Source organism: Motacilla alba, chromosome 2, assembly GCF_015832195.1.
Source record: "Motacilla alba alba isolate MOTALB_02 chromosome 2, Motacilla_alba_V1.0_pri, whole genome shotgun sequence".
In the NCBI taxonomy this organism is placed as follows: Eukaryota; Metazoa; Chordata; class Aves; order Passeriformes; family Motacillidae; genus Motacilla; species Motacilla alba.
The window spans coordinates 90,373,277-90,396,093 of NC_052017.1; the positions used below are offsets into that span (position 1 = coordinate 90,373,277).

Here is a 22,817-nt window from a genome sequence, read left to right on the forward strand (position 1 = left end):
TAGACCTTAAACCAAAATAGTGTGGCACCTAAAAAGAGAACAGACGTAGGAAACTCCATTTTACTATCTGTGCAGGAATACTTGATTGCTGTATAACAAATTATAGAATTTCTTTTGACACTTCCCTGATATCTTTGAATTATAGAAAACAAAATATTTTTAGGACATATTCAAATAGTCAACTCATCTTATTCAAAAAAAGGGAACCACGACATATAAGCTTATAATTGAATGTATACTCCGAAATAATTGAAGGCATCAAGAATTTTGTAATGAATTAACCATTTAAGAAAAAAATAAAGATTTTTTTCAGGGTTTGTGTCTATTTAGGAACAGGTATTTGAATGCAAGTTCTTGTCTACTGAAGAGACATTTTCCTGCCTGTTTGGTGGCTTCTGAGGGTAGAGTGGTGTTTTCAGCTTCTGGCCAAACTCAATGTCAGAAACTTCCAGCATGGGAGAATTGCTGATCGATTGTACAACATCAAGATCATGCTCTTCAATTACTGATATTTTTATCACATTCTTTCAAATGAGTAGGATATGGAGGTATAATACATTTAAGAATATAAACGAGCAGATATAAGAATTTCAGAGACTTTTGCTGTTTTCTAAATTTTTCATTTTGCCAGCTGCATTAATGAATTATAGCAGACGAATTTGAGGTCATTTTCTTCAGAATTAAAAATTAATTTTCTTCTGAAGCTTACGATCTCCTTCTTAGCAACAATCATCTCATTTTGTCAAAATCCTGGTATATTTAAGCTAAACTGTTTCCAATACAAACAGTAGTTATGGTGTTCTGATATGCACAATTCCAATCAGGGATACATAAATTTTTTTGAATCAAACATGCTAGAAATAACATTTTTCTGAATATTGAGTTAGAAACATATTATGAGCATAATTGAATTTATTAGTATTCCCAAGAGACAATTACTGTTTCAGTGAGAACAAAACAGAGTCTTATTAGAGACAGGAAAATACCATGTATCTGTTTGCCAAATATACCACTAAGCTGTACACAAAAGAGCTGAATACTTATTAATAGTAGCAGAAGGATTGAATGCTAAGTATGGTTATTGATGTGAAATCAAAAGAAATGTAACTGGCTAGTATGAACACAATGATATGAAATGTATTTTTTGAATCCATCAGAGTTGATCTAACTGGTTTTACTGAAGTATAATGCAGGATAGTGGCTAATCAGCAAAGACTTGAAAAATAATGAAGTTAAAAATAATGCTTTGCTTGCCTAAATATCTATTCTTTTTTTTCCTATTTTTTGCTTGTTTGTTTAGGGGTTTCATTTTAAATATCACATTCAAGAATGTCACAAAGTGGCAAAACTCCTGTAGTTTGAATCTAATCACAATTGTTTTGCTGGTTTTATTAATAGCAAGACTACCCAGCAATGAGTCAACTCTACATTCAGGGTCATTATCGACGATGCAACAGATAAACCACAACATTAGATGCCACTAAGTCATTAATATATACATACAAATATCCAAACAGTCTTCTATGCACAATCAGAATATTTTCTAACATTAAGACTCATGGTGCTGTGTGCACTTTTCATAGAATCCTAGAATGGCTTGGGTCAGAAGGTACATTAAATATCATCTAGTTTCAACGCCACGGCCGTGGGCAAGGATGCCACCCATTAGACCAGGCTGCTCAAAGCCAAATCCAACCTGGCCTTAAACACTTCCAGAGATGGGACATCCACAACTTTGGGCAACCTTCTTCTAGTGCCTCACAACTCTCATAGTGAAGAACCACTTTTCTCTTACTAATTCATTATTTTTGACCACGTGTGTCCTATTTTTTTATTTTAAGGAACTGCAGTAATTTTATTGCTTTATCAATAGTTTTTGAATGAGTATATATATTTTTCCCTGCCTTTATACCTAGTCAATAAACACTATTAAAAATCAGAGTTTGTTTTCCACAGAAAATTTCGTGTAAAAAGTTCATGTTGTGAATACAAAAATGGAAATTCTGGAAAAGTTTGGAAAGGCAGAAAATAGCATGTATTTAGATACTAAATATTTAGGTTATTCCTCAGGTTTATCTTAGATGTCAAGTTTTGCATCTTATTAGAATGCCTAGTTTCTCATCAATATGCATATCCTGAAATTACTAATTACAAATCCCAAACTCTCCAGAAGTTAGATGTGAAACTAAGCTGGTTTCTAATGAAAAGCATTGCCTTTAGGTTCTCTAGAGAATACTTCCCAAATACTTTCCTAGAACATCCTCGCTTCTCTAAATCAGATTGGTTTTTTTATATCACAAAACAGCTCTGCTGGCCAACCATCCATGGTCAACATGGCTAAAAGAAGGCTGACTTTCCCTTTTTCTAGCTTTCCTTTCCCTGTATTTAGCCATTGTCTCTCTCCCAGTTTTTTCATCTGCAAGGTAGAGTACTTTGGTTTTTTACTTCTTTGTTCAATTTTGTGCAGTTTTATGAGTTGGTACTCGCTTTTTATGGGCTGGTGCATGTGAAGTCTCTAAAAGGAGAATGAGATTATTCCTCCTCCTTGTGGTTTCTCAGGCTCTCAGATTCAACTATTGGCTTCCAGTTCCATGCTGTGCCTCTCGCATGGTCTTCTACCTGCTATGCCTTGTAGTCACTGATCCATCTTTGGGAAGAAAATGACCTGTTCAGGGAAAAAAGCTTTCAAACAGCCAAACCTGCATGGTAATGAAAACAGAAACTTCCTGGGAATTAGAGAGGGCTGTGCAGAGCTTACTGCAACTCAGCAGATCACTGTCCTGGCTCAAAGCAAGTCCAAAAACGAGGAGGGCCTGTGTACAAGATGCTATGGGCAGGGGAGAAATTGCAGAAAAAGGTTTTTTAAATCTATGTTCTGTCCTGCTTGGTCAATTTGAAGATTTTTTATTAAGAGGAAAAAGGAAAAAAAAACAAAAAAAACCAAAAAAAAAAACCAAAAAAAACAAACCCACCAACTTAGTCTCTTTCTTACGCTAAAGACAGAAATTCTATTTTAGGCTTAAAATCTTCTGTTCTGTATGTTTCAAAGCTGTGGCGAGCTCAGGTCCTATTATACCATTGCTCTGTGCAAGCTCACCCCCTCCTTTTTCTTAGGCCACATTTGCAGGTATTGTCATTGACTTGGGTATTGTTCCTGAGGCTTGCTGACCAAAACTATGTTCCTGTTTTGCCATTTTCTCTCATAGGATAATTTGAAATCTGTTGTTCTTATCTTTCCAGAATGCTCAGGTTTTTCACTGAGTGATGTGTATCTCACATAGTATACAATCTTTTCTTATTTAGTCTGAATTGCATCTCTATTTCTCTGCTCATTTCTGTTTAAAATGTTGCTGTTAATATTAGTTCCCTAAGTGCTTTTTATAGTCTGTCTCTTGAGTTTCTCCACTAGTTCTTTCATCTATCTGCAACGAACACAAAAAAAACCCTCAAAAAACCCCAAAAAACCCCAAAATATTTTAAGAGATTTATGGGTTTCTAAATGAAAGAGGTAGTTAATTCAGCATCTAGATTTGTTTCAGTTAGGGAGGGAATGGACAGATGAGTAAAAAAGCAAGTAAGCAATGAATGAGAAATTACTAAATATCAAGTTTTTTCAAGTTCTTCAGATATTTTTTTCCTCAGGGTCTTGATAAAAAAGTTGTCTGAAATTATGCTATATAAGTAACTTTGTCCTTTTTTTTTCTTTTAATGTATATACATTTTTAGGTCCGAACATGGATTCTTACAGTGGGATACACAACTGCATTTGGAGCAATGTTTGCAAAAACGTGGAGAGTCCATGCAATTTTCAAAAATGTGAAAATGAAGAAAAAGGTGAGGGGAAAACGACTCTTTTTTTGTTGCCCTGCAAATACAATTTTCTAATTGTTTTCATACCTTTCCTGGATGGCCATAGCCGTGCTATCTGTTCATGTGTCACATCCAAAGATCCTGAATAGTTTGATATTAGGGCTTTTTGATTTCTTGTTTAGTCTCTCAGAGTTGGAATCAAGCATCAGCCCTCCAGTCTTTATAATAAGAGATGGACAGTGGAGTTGGCTGTAAAATGTAAAAGTTAATTTAGATCTCTGCTCCCTCTTAGTGTGTTGCTTCAGCATCCAGAAGTCTCCTTCAGGTAGATTTGTTTTATTAAATGTTTTCTGATTCTATCTGTCTAAGACATGGGTATTACCTGAGGATTTCTCATGGATTGGTAGGAGGAGGCAAGAGTAAGTGCTGCTTATAGCTTCCTAATTAATAATTAATAGGAATTAATTATTAATTGCAAATTAATATTGCAATTTCAATATTAATTTCAATTAATATTGAAATTGCATAAGTTTACTCTAAGACTGGTCAGAATTGTACCACAATATTTGTCTCTGTCATTTTTGGCACAGCACATTTTCTGTAAAGGATTAGGCTCAGTTTAGGAGCAGTGCAGCTCTACATGATATTTTTCCCATTAAGCTTCTTTTCATACATGAAGTACTTTTTATGAGATGATTTTATTAAAAAATTGGAAAAACACAGAGTAGAAAACATTTTGCTCGTAAAAACATTAGGAGAAATGTTCATGAAAGAGAAAAAGAAAATTAATATTTTTGTAGAATGAGCAGAAGTGCCAAGTGCAGTTCCTATGTGCTTCATAACAGTTTTATTCTGATAACCAATAAAGAGTTATATATAACCAAATTAGTAGAAGAATGTTCCAAAGTCTTGTCAGATTCCTTTTTTTTTTTAAGTTCTCTGTTGTTAATTTTTATTTTGTTACCACTACGTTATTTTTCCACAATTTCAATATGTAGGGAGTCTGTCACAATAGGATATATCATTCCCTTAGAAGGAATGGACTTTAGATAGACAGGGAGAGAGTTAACTCAGTTTCTAAGAAGATTTATGTCTGAGGTTATTAAGGAATTACATGCTGTGTCTGGAACTGGATCTATTACTCTGGCAGCACAACACATCCACTTAGTACTTCCACCTCCTATTCTGTCATGTCAGGTTTGCTCCACTTCATTATCATTCATTGTAAAAAATGATGAGTAAATACAAAATATCTTCAAACTAATTAAACTTATAAATAAGTTCTATACCAAAACCAGGATGCCCTGGGTGGAGTGAAATGGAAACCCTCCCCTTTTTGCACGTGTGCAAAGAGCCCACTCTAACACATCAGTTTATACTACCAGACTCTTTTATAATTTTTTTCTTCATTTTTTTCAAGGATCTTATAATTCCTATATTACAGTTTTTTAACAGAGATGAGCCAGGATTTTACCTTCCCGAGAACTGAAATTTTACATTGCAAATATTTTTTTACCTATTGGTACAAATCTTTTTAAATTAGTGAAGTTACACAAGACACGACAGTCTAACACATAAAAGCATTTACTTCATGACCTTCATTATCCTCAGAATTTTGTAATTTCTCCAATACATACTATTTCAGATAGGAGTGAACAGGTACTGCAATGGACTGTCACTGAGTTTTTGCTTCTTTTTTCTTTTAAACATTACAATTTAGGTCTGCAAGTTGCTACTCAATATTAAATTGCACTGTCTGTTAATTAAACATAATCCTCAAATTCTTTATTGCCCCTGTTCTTCAAGGGGCTCATCATCAACTGCAAATTGCAATTTATTATGCATAGCTGTTATTAAAATTATTTAAGATCAGTTAAAAAGATACTGACCAGTATAAGGGAGATAAACTTTCAGACATCTGGATGATGACCAATGAGCTGCTTTGCTCTGAGTGATACTGGAAACACCAAGGCTATTAGGCTACCTTCCTCAGTATTCTGGAATTAAGTCAATAACACATTTTGTTCCGTAAACTTTAAAGAATTCTTTATTTAGATATCTCACTCCAAATCATAAGTATGAATCATGAAGTACAACAGTTTTCTTTATGTAAAACAAATCAACTATCCAGATAAGTGTTTACTAGTCGTATATTTTCTGTCTTTGGTTTGCCAGGATAGATGAAAGTGTTCTTAGGAGTCAACTGAAAAACATGGCATTCTGTACTTATGTCTTGCAAGAATGACATTTCCATTTTCTGCAGATGGAGTTTACAGCCAAAGTATTTTCTTTCTATAGATGCACAGAAAGTAGAAATTTTTGCAAACAGTGTTTATATTGGCAAATACACAAAGGTAGTGCCACATGAAAAAATCACAATAATGTTTTCTGAATTAGTTGTGCCATGACAGAGCTGACTGGCATTGCAATCAGAGAAGTACAACGTTCCAAAATTATTTAAGTAGTGTGGATCTTATCCATTTGTGATCACTTCAGTTACTACCTGTATATGACAGTAAAATCTGTATGACGTTTAGGCATACAACCTTTGCCTGTCATCCTCGATATTTTCATCAGGAAAATATTTGCCAACAGTGAAATTTCTTCACAGGGTCAAAGAATCTCTGTGTGACTGTGGGTAATACTGGTTAATGCATTTCTTGATAGTGGGTGTTAAGTAAGGGAGAGAATATGATGAGTAAATCTGTTTATCTTCATCAGATAGGGCAAGCTTCTGTACATTTATTGTACACTTTGGTATAAAATGTGGCTTTTTGAAGGGATTAGTGGATATCTGTCTCAGTGTGAGGAAATATACAGAATTTAAATAGTAATAATAATACGCTCCATATGAATGTAGTGGAAAGTGAAACTTAGTGAGTTAGAGTATCTTGAATTAGTTGAAGGTTCTCATTAACTGCTGTTTATAAAGCTTTCAAAAGCCTATTTTATTTTCACCCTTTTATATATCCACTCTAATGTTTCTGGAAATTAATAAACAATACATTTCAGAATATACTCATTCTGTTATAAGACTACTAAGGACAAATTTTGCAAAATTCCCAGAGCTCTGTCACCATCTTTGATCTTGCTAGGGCTCAAAGGAAGCAAATTAAAAATGCATTAGTTTTAGCTGGAAACAGAGGGGTGCAAGGGGATCAATTTTTGTCAAATGGAAATGACAAAATCAGTAGGGGGAAATAAATTATTTTTGAGTTTTGAAGAGGTTAGCGGAGATAATGGAAAGTGAAATAGAATTAGTATTAAAAATAACTGTAACAGTTATAATTGAGGTGCAATTCTGGTTTTCATACATTTCCTTTCTGTTGTTTTGGGCTGCAGAATGTGTTCTGCTCAGAGAGAGGTGAGGACTGGTTTTTTTGTTTCCCTTAGCAGCAGGAGGGCTGGCAGTGGATAAGAGGAGAGAGAGGAGAATATCAGTGGCAGGAGAGCATGTGGTGTCCTGGAGAAGCTTTAGCTAGCTGAACCATTTACAGAGCAAACCCTTCTGGAAAATCTAGAAGGATGAGAATCTATTTTGGTGGGATCTGCCCTGTTTTGGGTTTTCAGGGGTATTGAAGCACTCCCGCACAGTGACTGCTCCTGCACAACTCCTGAATGCCAAATAAAGCCCATGCACTTTTGATGAATACCAGAATAGTAAAAAATTCAAAGCAGTGATATTTAAAGCCTCCATAAATGTGATAAATTCTGCCCCTACAAAAACAAGCATTTGGCCATTTGTAGATGGCTACACTAAAGCATGAAGATGATCAAGGTCACAATGTTGCCTTGTTGCATTTGTTGTATTTGAAAGTAAAATACATCTCAGTTGATGCTGCCATGACAAGCTTGTCTTACCCATAACAGAGTACACTCTGTCTTTATTTATTTGGACTTAATTCTTCAACTGTGGCATCAGAGAAGGGATGTTTTATCTTCAGTTTTCACTGAAAATATTATCATTGTACTCAGTTATTACTTACTGCTGTAGATTTCTGGTGGCATATGTCTTTATGTTGACAAAGTTGTTACAAGATAAATACAGAATATAATGACAAAAGGGATGTAGAGCAGCCTCTTTTCTTGAGGTTTGTGCTGCTATAGTTTTAACAACATTATTCTACTCCTTCACATAAGCTTTTCTCTGTATTGGTAATATCAAAGGGAAAGGAAGCTGCAACTAATCACAACAGACAAAAATGACTTATCAGTCTAACCTGACTCAGCTATGCCTGCCTATCAGGCTGCCATCTGGCAAACTTATTGTCATCCATTTGGCCTGCTAGGTCCTTGTAAGAGTACTGAAGAGAGCTGAGCTCTTCATGCCTTGCAAAGATGGGTAGGAGATTGCACAGAATATGTTTTTGACAGTAGGATGGGGAAGGGAGGCTGGCAGTGCAAGAGAACTTCAGGGCCAAGAGACTGGGAGCAGGAAAGAGACTGAAGAGGAGAAATCAGGTTTCCTGCCAATTACTTCAAGAGAGAAGCCTGTCCAGATGAAAAAAATATAGGAAAATCTTGGGATTATATACTGGGAGAAGATATTGAAGAGGGAAACTGAATTTGGATTAAAATCCCCTTGGAAACGAAATTTCAAAGACAGCAAAGGCAGGAAGATATGTAAGAAGTGATCAAGAAAGCTGAGCATGATGGAATGCTGAGGCTGAGTATGGTATTTAAGTGGCAAACTGGAATTGAAGGACTAGGTCTGGTTTAAAAATAGATTAAGATTGAAATTTAGAGGCAGAATGGGAGGCCTGTAAAGTAGGGATGTAGTCAAGGAAAGGAAAGCAGGAATGAGAGTGGAGAAAGAGACAAGAAAAAACTTGAAATTAGGACTGGCCAAAATGCTTTCACAAGAAGTTTGGGCAGAGCATAAAATCTGAACACAGGATTTTGGAATTTCACCATTCTTCTTTCTATTACTGTGTATCTATAAAACCTACAGGCAAAATATGTGCCTTGTCTTCCTGTTATGCAGTTGTACAGATCCTGATAGCTTCTAGTGACTCTTCTAGCTTAAGCTGATGAGGTGTGCAGAGATGTAAAGCCTCCTCTTGCTGATGCGTGCAGCTCTCTCTATAATTGAATCCTCTTTCCATTTTCTTTATGAAGAATGGGCTCATGGAAACGTTAAAAGTTTTATGTTGTGGCTGAAAAGTCAATAATTGAAAAACTACAGCTTGCTAGGATCTCTACAATGCACATTTCTTCCCCTGTGTGAATTATTAGGACACCAGTGAAGCCTTGGCTTCCTACAAAATGCCGCTGTCATGAAACAAACATAGTGAGTCGGCTCTGAGCATGGAATAGGACTGTGCAGTAAAAGAGAGAGTTTTATGTTACCATCTTTTCACTTAAACTAGAAAGTATGCATAATGAAAAAGGCAGTATGAGTTCTGAGAAAGGTGGTCTCATGTATAAGACAGTTAAGTGCCAAATGAAGAAAAATAATTACTTTCCAGAATTATTTGTTACACAGTAGAAATCTCTGTGAGCATATTTTTTTAGAATTTATTCTTCTGTTTCTTTCTTTCTGAGAAGCAAATCTATTACCTGAGTGAAGCAGGGCAGGAATTCTCAGGCATTTTAGCTCATTGCCTTCACACTCCATTTTTTAACAAATCTGGCCACCCCACCTCCATAACTTGTACATTTAATGGTTCAAAAACAGGTGTATAGAAAACTGGGAGGGGTAAGAAACCATCCAGGCTCTTTCTGGGGATCAGGGTACATGGGCTACTCTGAGCAGTGCCCAGTCCTCATCTCCCAGGTCGGGGTGGACAGCAGCTGGCTATGTCCTCCTGCCCTGCATGGTGCCAGCTGCAGGGAAGCTGCCAGGACCTGTGATTGCACAGTGTCCCTGGGCAGGGGAAATAGAGGGAAGAAAGCAGCTGGAGGCTACACAGTTATGGGTTCATGTGCTGCTGCCTTTTCTTCTCAGCTTGTGTTGATTGCTATCCCCATCCCTCACTTGGAAACCTCTGTGAGGCAGTTTATAGAATTAATATAATCTCTTGCTATAAACTTTCCTGTAAGTTTTTCAAGCCACTTATGGAATTTAGAATTTATTAAAATCTATGTTTTTTCCTCACTAAAATCCTGAAGAGGATTAAAAAAAGTTACCCATTATCTTAGTCTTTTAAAAATAGATGAAGCAAAGTTCTTCACATTATGTTGACATAGGGTTTAGGTCAGAACCTCATAGGCCACTTCTCATTTCTTCACTTAAATCCTATGTAGATATAGTTCTGAATTAGCATAAAGGTAGTTTGTGTTATCTCATCAGTCCTTTCTGTAAATTCTGTTTTATAAAGTATTTTTCCAGGTCAGTTTTCAGATTGTCAGTGTTTATATTTTTTCCAGGATTTAAAAAAAAAAATCTTGCTAGAGCTTTTTGTGTGTATAACAAGAAGTTACATGATGGATTTCCCCTAGGATACACTTGTATTCTACTAAATATACATGAGAGATCATAAGTCTGGAGAGGAGATGTGTCAAGATCCAAAAATTTGCTTTGGGTAACCATACCAACAGTACAACAATCTATTAGGGACCATCTGCTGAAAATGAACCAGCATATGGATACCTAAAGAAATATTCAGTGTTATTGTTTAGTCTTTGAGAGTAAGAAAGAAGACAGTTTGAAATTTGCTTATGTTTAGGATTTTCTTTTTCATTATGAATATTTACCACTGGACCAAGTAATCTCTGATACTTACAGGATAGTGTAAATTATTCAGGTATGGCTTATGGTTTATTAATAAACAGATACAGTATTTCCTAAAGTGATATCAGTGGAAACGAAATTATTTTGAGTTTTTTCCCCAAATAGCTACAACTAAAAATTTTAAGTCCAAAGCTTTAAAAATAGTGTAATCTTAGAATCCAAACTTAGATGTAAAATAAGCATCCTGGTTTTCATAAGAGCTGATCAGCCAAAAATGCCAACCAAGGAACAACAGGAATCATATTTCAAAAATTTACATTCATATAAATATGGAATGTGGAGCTAAATCTCAAGCTCATGTCACAGAAAGAAGCTGAGCTAATGAACTGTACATCTAGGAGAAAAATCTGCTTTTGGAGTAATTTAGGTATGGAAATTTCTGCATGGTACAGCTTGATCAGGGTAAACCTCAGTAGTGACAAAGACAACGAAAACTCTATGTGAAATGTAAGTGCTCATAAATGGTGCTACAACCATAATTTCTATGTATTATGAGACTATTGGATGACAGAGAAATAAAGAACATGTTGCTATACAGTATGAGGCAATTTATTCCTGAATAGCTTGAAATTGGATTGTAAATGTAATCAAGCGCATTGATGTTCCCAGCTATTTGGTAATGATGAAGTATGCTTTCCCAGAGAATTTTTCATTAAGGAAAATATTAAAGTCTAGGTGCTTTAATGTTATATCAAACAAAATCAGAATATTTCTTCCTGAACGATCAAATCTTTCATGCACCGTTTTTTTTTTCCCTGAAGGTTTGGGTTCCTTTCAACTCCAAAGATGGGAATTCACACCTCTCATGGAAAGTCCTTTACATTTGTGGTCCCTGTGTTCTTGAGCTCAACAAGAGCATTTCTCTCAAAGGTGAATTTGACCTGCTGTGTTGGTGGGATATGCAGGTTTCTCAAGGCAGCACATCTTGCTTTACTTATGGTTGTGAGCAGAAGTTAACACAACGTGGAGGGTTTTTTCTAAGACTCTTCTCCAGAACACCAGCAAGAATGATTGGTTCTAATGCTGTCAAGTTGGATTTCTTAGTGCCATTTTTAGACTAACATGTTTCTTATTTTTGTCCTTTCAAAATAGTTTTGTGAAAAATAGTAATTTTTCAATATAGATTTATATTGAAAAACAAATTGTGTGCTCATTATGGGTGGATTAGCAACGTTAGGAAAAAAAAACACCTCTCCAATTCTCTAGTGCTTTGTATTCATAACTGAGGCTCAGGCTTTCAAAACTGAGGATTTTTATACCTTTTTTTAACCCATCACCTAATCTCTCTCCATCTCTAACCTCAGAAAAGTTTCTATCTTTTGCTTCCCCTAGGGAGCATCTCCACTAGGATATACCTACTTTTTTTTTATATGAGTTGGAAAAGAGGAAAGGTATCTTCCAATTGATTTCTTCTCCTGGCAGTAGGGCATAACATCCACATTTGCAGTAGCATGACTGGGAGTGAGTCTGCCCAACGGTGCAATTCTCCTAAACAGGAGTCACCAAAGAAGACACATTTTAGAAATACATGCTTTAGCAGGCTACTGACTGTAGCTATTTAATTCTCAAAGCCAAGCTTTTTGATCATGTCTAATTGTCCTTTATTGTCAGGAGAACCATGCACTCCACTATGCTGAAAGGTAGTCACCAAGTTCTTAGACTACAGGTGTCACAGTAGATCCTCACTGGAAACAGGAATGTTGGGGTTTTGTTTTTTTTTTTTTTAATTTATAAGTAGATATAAAAGTCTTCTATCAAATCAGTCAAAATACCTCTAAGAGAATAAAACTTAGCTTTTTACTCCCTGTGACTTACTGGTCAAAATCCTTAAAATTACAACGTTAGCATTCACTCATTAAAACTAATGTAATTGCAACTTGAGGCATTACCAATACTAATCATACAATCTATTATAGGAAGTACTCATAATAGCTGTTGAAAAAAACATTGTGGAGTTACTGGGAACAATGCATAATGTGTTTTCAATAGTCCTTTTTCCTCATTCCATTACACAATAGAAATTAAGACTTTATTATAGTATAGTTCACTAAAATATTAATGGCTTTAATAACTCTAAGATAGAATCTCCCTCAGCCCACATAGGGTAAAGTTCACCCACCCACCACTGACTTTGCATCCCCAACCTCCTGGCACCATCCCACTTGAGCCAACCCACTTAATGTAGGGGAGCAAGCCAAAGGTGTCCCTGAGCCAAACTAAGAGAAATGAAAAGTTTATGCAGTGGAGAGAGTATCCTGAAGGCAAGTTCATGAGTGGTTTTATGGTCCCTTTTGCAAGCTCACAGAATTCGCAGGTTTTTTTCCCTGCAAACTCTATTTTCTTTCTTTCCCCTCCAGTTCAGAGGGGGGGCTCTGATCAGCAGGATTTCTGTATGTATCAGGGAGAAGAATATTTGTTTTCAGATTTCTGAGGGCTTTTGTAATTGATGTCAGAGATATTCTTTTAATTGAATAAGGTCTAGGAAGCTTCACAGAGGGATCCTTTAAAGAGAGTTTCTCTCTACAGATTCCATCCCAGGAGCCTGGGGAAGAGACAACTGAAAAAAAAAAGTTAATTAATAACATTAAGTGTTTATCCAGCTAGTGCCAGAAGGCAAGGGACTACTCTGTCAGCTAGACTAGACAGGGTTGATCTACATAAGAGAAACCAGAATTTCCTTCTTAAGCAAAAAAGATCCTACATTTTAAATGGAAAAGAAAAAAATATATATCTATATATTTATATCAAAACCTATGAATAAATGCAAAAGCACTTCCAGCGTTTCTCTGTTTCTATCAATTCAATTAAAAACCCAACAAACAAACAAACTGCAAAGATTTAGCTAATATAGCTTTAAGTTTAAAGATATTTTATTCTGACAAATGGAGGTGATCTGGTAATAAGGAAACTAACTCTGAAGAAAAGACAGGAGTTAATTAACTCTTCAGTCATGCTGGAAAGCTGTTTGTGGAAATCAGAGTACAAAACTAATGCTTCATCCTGGAGATTTGTCTTCATATGTAAGACTTTTTCTTCATGGTTTAGAATGGAGTACAGCTTTAAGATCTATGAACATTCTGAACATTTTCAGAATTGGTTTCTAGTAAGATAAGAAATCACAGAAAGTTTTCCCTAGCCGTAATTATAAAAAACAAACCTAGTGTTTAGTTACTGTTGATTACCAAATTTCCAGGTAATCCCACAAACTGGTGGTTGATGTGGTCATCCAGGGCACAATGGATATGCTTTAGAAAGAAAATGAAAAAGCCCCACAAAAGGTTTATGCAATAATAACCAAATGGACAGTTGAAGTTACCGTGGCAGGTGGTACAGCCTGTGATAGTTCTAGAAAATCCTCAAGAGCTTCCATGAGCAGAAACTTTATCCCAGAGCTTCAGGCAGATTTTATATCTCCTGTGATCAGACAGCAAAGTCTGTGGAGAGTAAGGACTTTGATCTGTCTTCATGGTTGTGAGTTTTCAGAATAATTTTGATTTTCCCGTACAGTGATGTTGCTGAGAAGAAAATGGCCTACCAGCTTTTGTTCTGAGTGAATTTGTTTTGAGGACAGATCGCTTCATATCCAGATACATAGTCCAGACTGGTGGCAATGGCATTTATAACAGTGTGCAGATCTGCCAGGATGAGACAGATTCACCTATCCAATCACAGATGGTACAAAATATGACTCACAGATGCTGCTGTGTGAGAGCTTGGCTGCAGCAAGGATTCAGGAGCACTTGCATAAATGGATTTTATTAGCTACCATGTATTTCTCCAAAGGCTGATTTACTATTTGCTAGAGGGAAATGAAAAGAAAAAAAACGAGAACCTTCCTCTTAAAGAAAAATTACATTTTTGATTGTAAGGAGCCTCCCTAGCTCATTACTTTCTTTTGTCAGACAGAGAATTTGTTGGATTTGCAAGATCTGAGTCAAGACTCCTTCAGTGCATCTGGTGATTCCCGAGGAGGGAATGTACTGAGCTTAAAGAGTTCTAGTGGGTGGGAATGATGGCTGGGGAGAGGGAAAGCTGGGCTTCCTGCAGGTAGAAGGGGAGAGCAGCAAGCCTTTTAGAAGTGCTGTTAGTGATATACCAGTGGCATTTCTCAGGACAAATCTCTTTTAGGCCAAGCTGCTAATAACTGGCTGAAGTGAAAAATAATTGAACCTCGGTGTTTTGTTCTGAAAGCTAGCATTCTGGTGGAGAGTTCTGCTTCTGAGCTGTATTCCAGCAGTGCTTTTGCCAAGGACAGAGCAGTGCTATGATGGGTGTGGGAGACAGCCCCAGGTGCCCTGCATTCAGCCCTCTTGCCCTGCAGCAGCACCAGCACCAGGGTGTTTTACAGAGCTCACCATGCTGGTGTAGGTCACTTAGGTTATCTTATGGGCTTTCTTTTGCCTGCCTTCCTCCTGGCTGTCTGGCAGAAGTAAGGGATGAATAATACCTGCTGCCAGTGACAGCTGCTGTTATACAACTCCCCTTCTGTCCAGAAAAGGGCAGAGTAATGCAGGAAAAATTACTCCAAGAGGTATCCAAGGAAGAACTCAACTGTTTGCTGTATCTCTACTCTTATCTTTTTCTAATAACTACCTGTCCAAAAAAAGGTTACCAAACTAAAGTACTGATCTGCAGTAGTGTAAGGTACAAGTGAAAGATGTACAAGAGCAAGGAGAAGTGATGTGATAACATTAGCAATGTGAGCATGAATAGGGAGTTATTTATTTTGATTCTGTGAGTGGATTGTCAGTATTACTGATTTTAATAATATCCTTTCACTCTTTTCCTTCTGGCATTGCTGTACCAGATTGATTAATATTACCAGGGGGTGGCAAATCTGAATCCAATGCAACCTTACTTTCAATATGAAGATAGCTCATACAAATATGGAGGACATTGGGCTGCTTACCTATCCTAAGTAAAATGTGCACAATTTCCATTTAAAAGATAAGATATTTTAGGGTTTTTTTTCAAGGAACCTTTTTGGCTTAAAAGAGCAGAGGGAGACATTTCTGGCAAGATGCTTTCACATAGCTTTTAGTTTGTCAAATGCATAGTATGCAATATTATTATTAAAATGCATATTTTTAGCTGAAGTTAATTGTCTTCACCACCTTTGGGGGGCAGGGAGTGAGGAAGGGAGGGACATGTTTCAGAACACTAATTTTGCTGACCCCAGGATAGGTGGGATGAATTGTCTTTTAAAGGCTTTTGTCCCTGCCCGCTGGCTACTGAGAAAGGCTAGACATGTAATTGCTCAACAGCCAACTTCAGTAAAACAAACTACATCAGTTAAAAAGGAAGACCACCTAAAATATGCCAATACAATAAATTCCCTAGCCATTTAAGAGGAAGGAAAATAATTTTGAGTTAAGGTGTCAACATTTCATCTAAATACAAATTCTCTATGGACTTGACTCCCCATTGTTTTTTCTTCCATGTCTCCACTCATACTAGGAGCAGTACTAGGTATGTTTCACTCAAGGCCAGTTTACAGGCATTACAAAAGAGATTAAAAAACACATGGGCTTTTTAAACAAAGGTTAACCTGTTCCTTTTCAGCTCTGATTGCCACTTGATAAACACCAAAAGGTCAGACATAGTTCTGTTTTCCCAAAGAAGACAAGGGACCAAGCTGTGTCTGAGAATCTTTGCTTAATACCTGCTTTCATTTTAGCTTTATGAAGAAACACATTTCAACAGTCTTCCTCCCCCTGCACAGCTCACCAAGGCACCTTTTCCTTGCAAAATCCTCCTTGCCAAATCATCCAGTAGCAAGACATATCACCATGAAAGCTGCAGCCTCCCCTTTCACCTGCTCTCTCCAGACATGCCTGTGCTGTCTCAGAATTCTGAGATGGTGTGCTGCTTCCTTGCTGCCACAAGCCTGTGGAAAGCATCACTTTCCATTGCTTTATGGCAGTGGTAGCTACATGGATTTACATAACTGGTCCCAGGAAATGAAAACATTGTATCGAGTCCTTTAGCTCATTCTGATTTCTAGCCTTTATTTTACTCTTAGTTTATTCCAAATTATCTATAAAATAAACCAGCAGATTAACAAAAAGTGGTGCGCAATGTTGCCCATCTTTCAAAATAGAAAAGATATAACACCAAGCAATATGAAAACCAGACTTTCTAAAGTTCTTTATACATTATTTCAAATTTTTGTCATTTTCATCATTTCCTTCAGCTTGATAAGAATGTAATGCAAATACAATTTATTCTACGCAGGAATACTAACCTTGCCTCTATTAAGATTAGCTGACACTTCTGGCTTTTTAATGCATTTTTGAAATCCTAATAATTTCATCAAATTGAACTGAAATAATCACAACTTTCTTAAGCTTCTCAGGCTTAATATTTTTGAATATTTCATTTGGATTAAGTCAACTGTTTCCCAGAATGGAAACTTGGAAAAAAAAAGATGTGTATTTGTCCATGTTAAAGCAATTTAGCAATAACTTCTGATTATTGGACGAGTGTTCTTAATAATAGAGGTAGATATTAATTAAGAAAACATGACCATGGACTCAAGAACACTGAAATAAAAATTAATTTAAGCCTGATATTTCAACACGATTATAACTTTTCAACTGAAATAATGCAGTTGCAGTGTATTTTTTCTGTGTGTACAACAATAGAAATTACATAGTGATTGCATGCAGTTATAAAATACTCCAATACATGGTTTGGATTTTTATTTTTATCAGCAACTCTTGTTTTTCATTTTTGAACCTAAACCCCAAGCAATATTAAAAGCATGTTTTACCCTAGATGTGCATTAAAGCCTCTGACCTTTGTAATATGGAAAAAATACATCATTCCTTCCTGCTCCCTGGGTAACAGAGGCAAATATTAAACACAAAAAAACTCCAAAATAAACTTTTGATAGCTTCTGCATTTTCCACATCCAAGAAAGTTATGAAAGAGTGAGCACTATATCTTAGTGAAAACTACCTCAATGCCTTCTACTCTAAAAGGCCGATGAACATTTTTTCCACATTTGCATGTATAAACACAGTAGTGGCTCCCTAGAATATATTTTTCTCATTTTCCAGGAGTTAATAGTAAACCTGGATTTCAATATAAAAGTTTGAGAGTCTTCCCAAAGTCTTTTTAGAAGTGGGAAAGCACTTCAGATACTTCTAATAACCATGAAATTAACTAAAATAACTTGTCTTGCTTTCATCTTTCTATATTTCTTTTCTTTGTTCATTGTTAAAACCTTTACTATTAGCAACCTGTGTATTTCTCCCTATATAGGAACAAAGCTGTATAGGGTCTATCTGTGGCTCATGGGAATCTCCCTACTTCTTTTTTCTTTTTTTTTTTTTGTCTCTCCAGATCATTAAAGACCAGAAGCTACTGGGGATAGTTGGAGGGATGCTACTGATTGATCTTTGCATCCTGATTTGCTGGCAGGTTGTGGATCCTTTGAGGAGGACAGTGGAAAAGTATAACATGGAGGTACGTCCTCAAGCCCAAGTAATACTAATGGCTGCATATCAGTATCTACAGCTTTTCATAAGATTAAGCTAAAGACGTATTAGGTAAAATAAAAGCAAGTCAAGCTGTGTATTTTGGGGGAGGAAGGGTTCCGGTTTTCAAAACCAAATAGAAAAGAAAGAACTGCAACCAAAAGAAATTGTGTATGTAGTTGCAAGTGCCACATTTCTGTCACTTGTGAGACATTTTATTTGCAAGAGTTGTAAACACAGGAGAGTCCTCTGCTAAGACTCTCTATTAGAGTCTGTTGCAATAAATAATAGATTATCAGAACCCATTAGTGAATTTCAGTAAGAGCTCATTCAAGATAAGTGCAGGAGAGGTCACTGCTTAGACTGCATTCTTTGTGGAGATGGTCAGGAGTTATGTTACCTGCTGCTATATTTATTTGCAGTAATTTTATGTGCGTGCACCCATACTGATTGTTCCTCTCTTAATGGTATTCCCAGAAAGGTCACATGAGCAATTTTGATAGGCAGGAGGTAATAGCTGAATGCCAGCTGTACACACTTTCCAATACTCTGGTTGGTTTCTAGAAGTGGAGCGGAGGTAGAGCTTTCTGGACAAACTGACAGCAAGAAACATGGCAGCAACATTTTATACCTAGGAAAAAAACCATCTATCTGTATGTAGATGTGCATTGTTCAAGAGTTTATTGTCTCCAACATGGAAACTGGTGATATCTGAAAACTAGATTATATGAGGACAATATAGAAGTGTTACTCTCTTCTCCTATACTTGGCAATCAGTAAGAAAAAGAACAGTTGTTTTCTCTTCTGATGTTAACATTTGCAAGAAATTATATAGCATTTCAGTCCACTGCTTTTACTTTGTTCTTACTTTGCAGTGCAGCTCTGGAATTTTATTAGGAGAAGATTTCACTTTTTAGTACAATTTGTAGAAGATACCCTAGAACAATGCCTCTTAAACTGCAAGGGATTTCTTTGAAAAAATCATTTTAGAATCTGAAAAGATTTGTCTCAGTCATTCCCTAGAGTTTGAAAGACTTCCCAGCTAATACAGTTGTCAATAAAAAGTAGAAAATGTAGCTGAAATTTGTCTGCTGGAGACACTTCTGGTCTATGTGTGTATAGCTCAAAGCCATAGCAGCTTGTTGAGAACCTTGCTTATTTCATTTTGCTCCAAATGTGTTGTAAGTGATATTTCAGTTGTCAGCACTGTTGACATTTTCTCTGCTCATCTGAACCCAAACATATTATGACAAATAGTCACAAAATCCAATTAATATAATCTCAGATAGAAGGAATTTTACTTTTTACTTTGGTTTAAACTAAAGATCCTGATATCTAGTCTTATTAGATTCACTTGAGTATAATGTCCACAGACAGCAGCAATCACTGTGAAGTTAAACCATAAGTACCATATATCTAAAAAATAATGTTTACTGTAGTTTTAAATGATTGCAATTTCCATCTGAACTTTTCAGTGTATATTCTTTGATCATCTAATATATAATGCTAAAAATTTTGTGTGTTTTTTCCACATTTGGCGCTTTCCAAACCACAGGGCTGCACATCAGCTGCCTGAACTTTGCATAAGAACTGAAATTCTCCTGGAATTATATAAGCCCATGCAAAGGGACACTGAATGCACACATGACAATGTTTGATATTTTGATCCCTCAGCATAGAATTGACTTGAACTTACTGTTAGAGCTCTTAGCTATTACTGTAAGTTGTGCAGCATATTTTTTAAGCTAATGGATTTGGGGTGGGAAGGAAATAAAAGTATCATGCTAGCAAATGTAGTCATTAAACTACTGTATGTGCATAAAATATGTTACTATAAAAACAGTGAGGTGAACTGCAATTTACTTTCCTGAAGCACACCTCTTCAGGTCTCAAAAAATCCTGTGTAAAAGTAAATGACAATTGTCTTTGCTGTTATAATTATTATTGTTGTTGTTATGGTATTTTTTAATTTTTAGACTGCTAAAGTGTAATAGTGAATTCTTTAGTTGAGTTTGATTGAGCACATATTATCTTTTCTGTGTTTGAAAAATACTTGCCACATAGTAAACACTACTGGTGGCAAGTTTCTGTTTTATTTCAGGAATATTTTGTAGTGGATATTTCTTGTCCCACTTGATTCTGCGAAATAATTTTAAAGGGATTATTTCTGGCTGTTAATGCTAATCCAAGTGATAAAGATTAAACTAAATGTAGGCTCCAAAGTTATGAATGCAATCAGTCATTCTAGCTAATGAACCATTTGAGCTCTGTTTATGAATACTCATCAGCTTCCTACGTGATAGCTCTGCATTTGGCTTCTGTCGGGTGACCCTCTGTTAGCTGTGTCTTCATAAGCACATGAATCAAAGGAACCAGGACAAGAAGCCTAAAAGACTGGTAATGTCCTGTGCTGTTTGCTGTTATTCACAAAATAGTTCGTTTTAATGAAGCAACAGCAGTAAATTATCAAGAACTTTTTAAAAGAGTTCTTAAACCCAGAGCTTTAAAATCCAGGCTCCTTTCTGGAGTTGCTTGCTAAGTCCGAGCAATCCATGCCTTATAAGCTGAGGTTAGGTAGTCCAAATCTAAAAATACAAAGGGAAGTGAAGGCATTTTTAGAGACTCTCTGGCCGTTACAGAAGGCAGAAGTCCTATGGAATATTGGATCTCTCAGTTTTCAGCCAAATTTCTGGCCTCCTGACCCTACAGGTATGGTTTCCTTAGGAAAAGCACATCTGTGGCTGCCATAGGACACCACATTAAAAGTTTTAATGACTGACCCATAAAGCATCCAGATCCTCCAGTCATCAGCAGAGGAAGTAGTTTATGGCATATGGATAATAAAGTTGCTGGATAAAAAAAAAAAAAGAGGCTAAAGACCAAGGCAGGGACAATATTAAAACTTTCCTAACTGTACAGTGATCTGCAGAAGAACCGTAGTGGTATCCTTATGTACTTTTCCTAAGAGTGCTGTAGAAAGCATTTGATGACACAAAGAGCTTCTAATATTCAAGCAGCAGTGTAAAAAAAAAGAAAAAAAGGGGAATTAATTCATAATGTTACCTCTACTTATCTGTTTTCCTAGTTTCCCTGCCTGTAACATTTCTCCTTTTGCTAATTTTTCAGACCAGTGGAGAGACCAATCACATTTTTTCCTAATTTCTTCCTAGGCTGAACCAGGAATTTGCTTTTCTCATCATGATTCACCTTTTTTGTCATAATCAAAATGATTTTGCTCAGATCTGAGCTAGGTCCCTGCCAGGCTGTTTCTCCCAGTCATGTGAACTGGAGTGCATCCTTCCTTCACTGTCTCACTGGCTGAGCTGCCCATGAAGAACTATGGTGCTTCTGTGGATGCTGCTGTAGAAGAGATTTGCAAGGCTCTACCATTGTTTGCTTTTTGATCTGCTTTCTTAAGAAGGCAATGTTTATGTGCCAGGGTATGATGTTTTTACTGCTGCCTAACAAACTTTGCCTGTTTCAGTCAAATCTGACAAATTTGAGCAGATACAGCTCTTAAGGAAATAGAACCATGACATACTTGCTGTCAACAGCCAGCTGTGTGGAGGGAGGTTCTGGTAGTGTCTCCTCTAAGAGAAGGGCCACACAGTGAGTTTATCCCTTTGTCTAAAAACGGATATTTTAAATTACTTGCTACAGGGGAGCTTCACTCTTATCTGAAGATAATCCAACCACAAGAAAAGAACACTTAGGAAACCAGCTCCCTCTAATTTCAGTTGCTCAGCTATGTTGGAATGAAACCACAGTCTGAAATAGCAAAATCCTTTAGAAAGTGTAGTCTGTGCTACAGCCATATCATAATTCAATCATGTAGTTAGTACAGTTGAGAGGGTCCATGTGTACACATGCACTCACACTCACCTCTTGCTCACAATTAGCTCAGCTAGTCAGAGCACGGCACTGATAATGCCAAGGCCGTGTGCTCAGTCCCTGTATGGTCCATTCACTTAAGAGCTGGACTCAGTGATCCTTTTAGGTCCCTTCCAACTCAGAATATTCTGTCATTCTCTGGTGTAGTAACTCTTTTACTCTAGAGTTCAGCTTGAAAGCCTCTGACTGGCTTATCTTCTCCCAACACAAATATCTGTGAAACAGATTGGATCTCTGTGGCCTTGGAAGGTAGACAGTGATAATGTTTAATAAATAATAACTTGTAGGGGAAATGGACTACCTTTTGTAATTCCCAAGGTAAAAATATCTATCGTGTTAGATTCAATGAAAGTAGTATCTTATATAATGGATGCCAATATTTCTTGAAAATTTTAAAACATTTATCCAGGGCAGCAGCCTTTGTATTCCTTGATGTTTTAGTACCAATTAAGTAGTTATTTCTCTGATGTTTCCTCTTATGCATTCTTATGATAGCATCATCAAGATTTAAAAATAAACTTCATTCTGGCATCTAGAATACCAATATTTAAGGTTTCACCCTAATTTGTCCTGGAATGGTAATGAACATGAAATAGAGAAAAAAAATCTGAATAAAGATGCCATTTTAGAAGACACAGAAGAGAAAAAGAGATCAATGAGAGCTCAATCCTATTTGAGCTTCTAGCACTGATATAAATGTAAAATGCAGAAACCAATATGAGGAGACCTTATATGAGGATGGTGTAATAACCAAAATACCAATATGCAGGAAAGATTAGTAGGCCATGCCAGTGTCAGAGTAGTGCAGTATGTTAAAGAAAAGTCAATTCATATTACCAAATTAATAATTTCAGTGAGACACAATTCCTATGTATTACAAGTGTATAACAATGCTGCCAGAC

General features: G+C 36.4%; 1 protein-coding gene across 6 annotated transcripts in view; it reads left to right on the forward strand.

Moving 5' to 3' along the window:
- GABBR2 (gamma-aminobutyric acid type B receptor subunit 2) overlaps nucleotides 1-22,817 on the forward strand; it is a 456,379-nt gene that overhangs the window by 308,558 nt on the left and 125,004 nt on the right. For 5 of the 6 annotated variants that reach the window (XM_038127754.1, XM_038127759.1, XM_038127755.1 and 2 more), the window contains 2 exons: nucleotides 3,727-3,834; nucleotides 17,891-18,013. In XM_038127754.1, the coding sequence (XP_037983682.1) occupies nucleotides 3,727-3,834; nucleotides 17,891-18,013 (231 nt within the window). The remainder of the gene's footprint in view (nucleotides 1-3,726; nucleotides 3,835-17,890; nucleotides 18,014-22,817) is intronic. The other variant, XM_038127756.1, reaches the window with a different exon arrangement.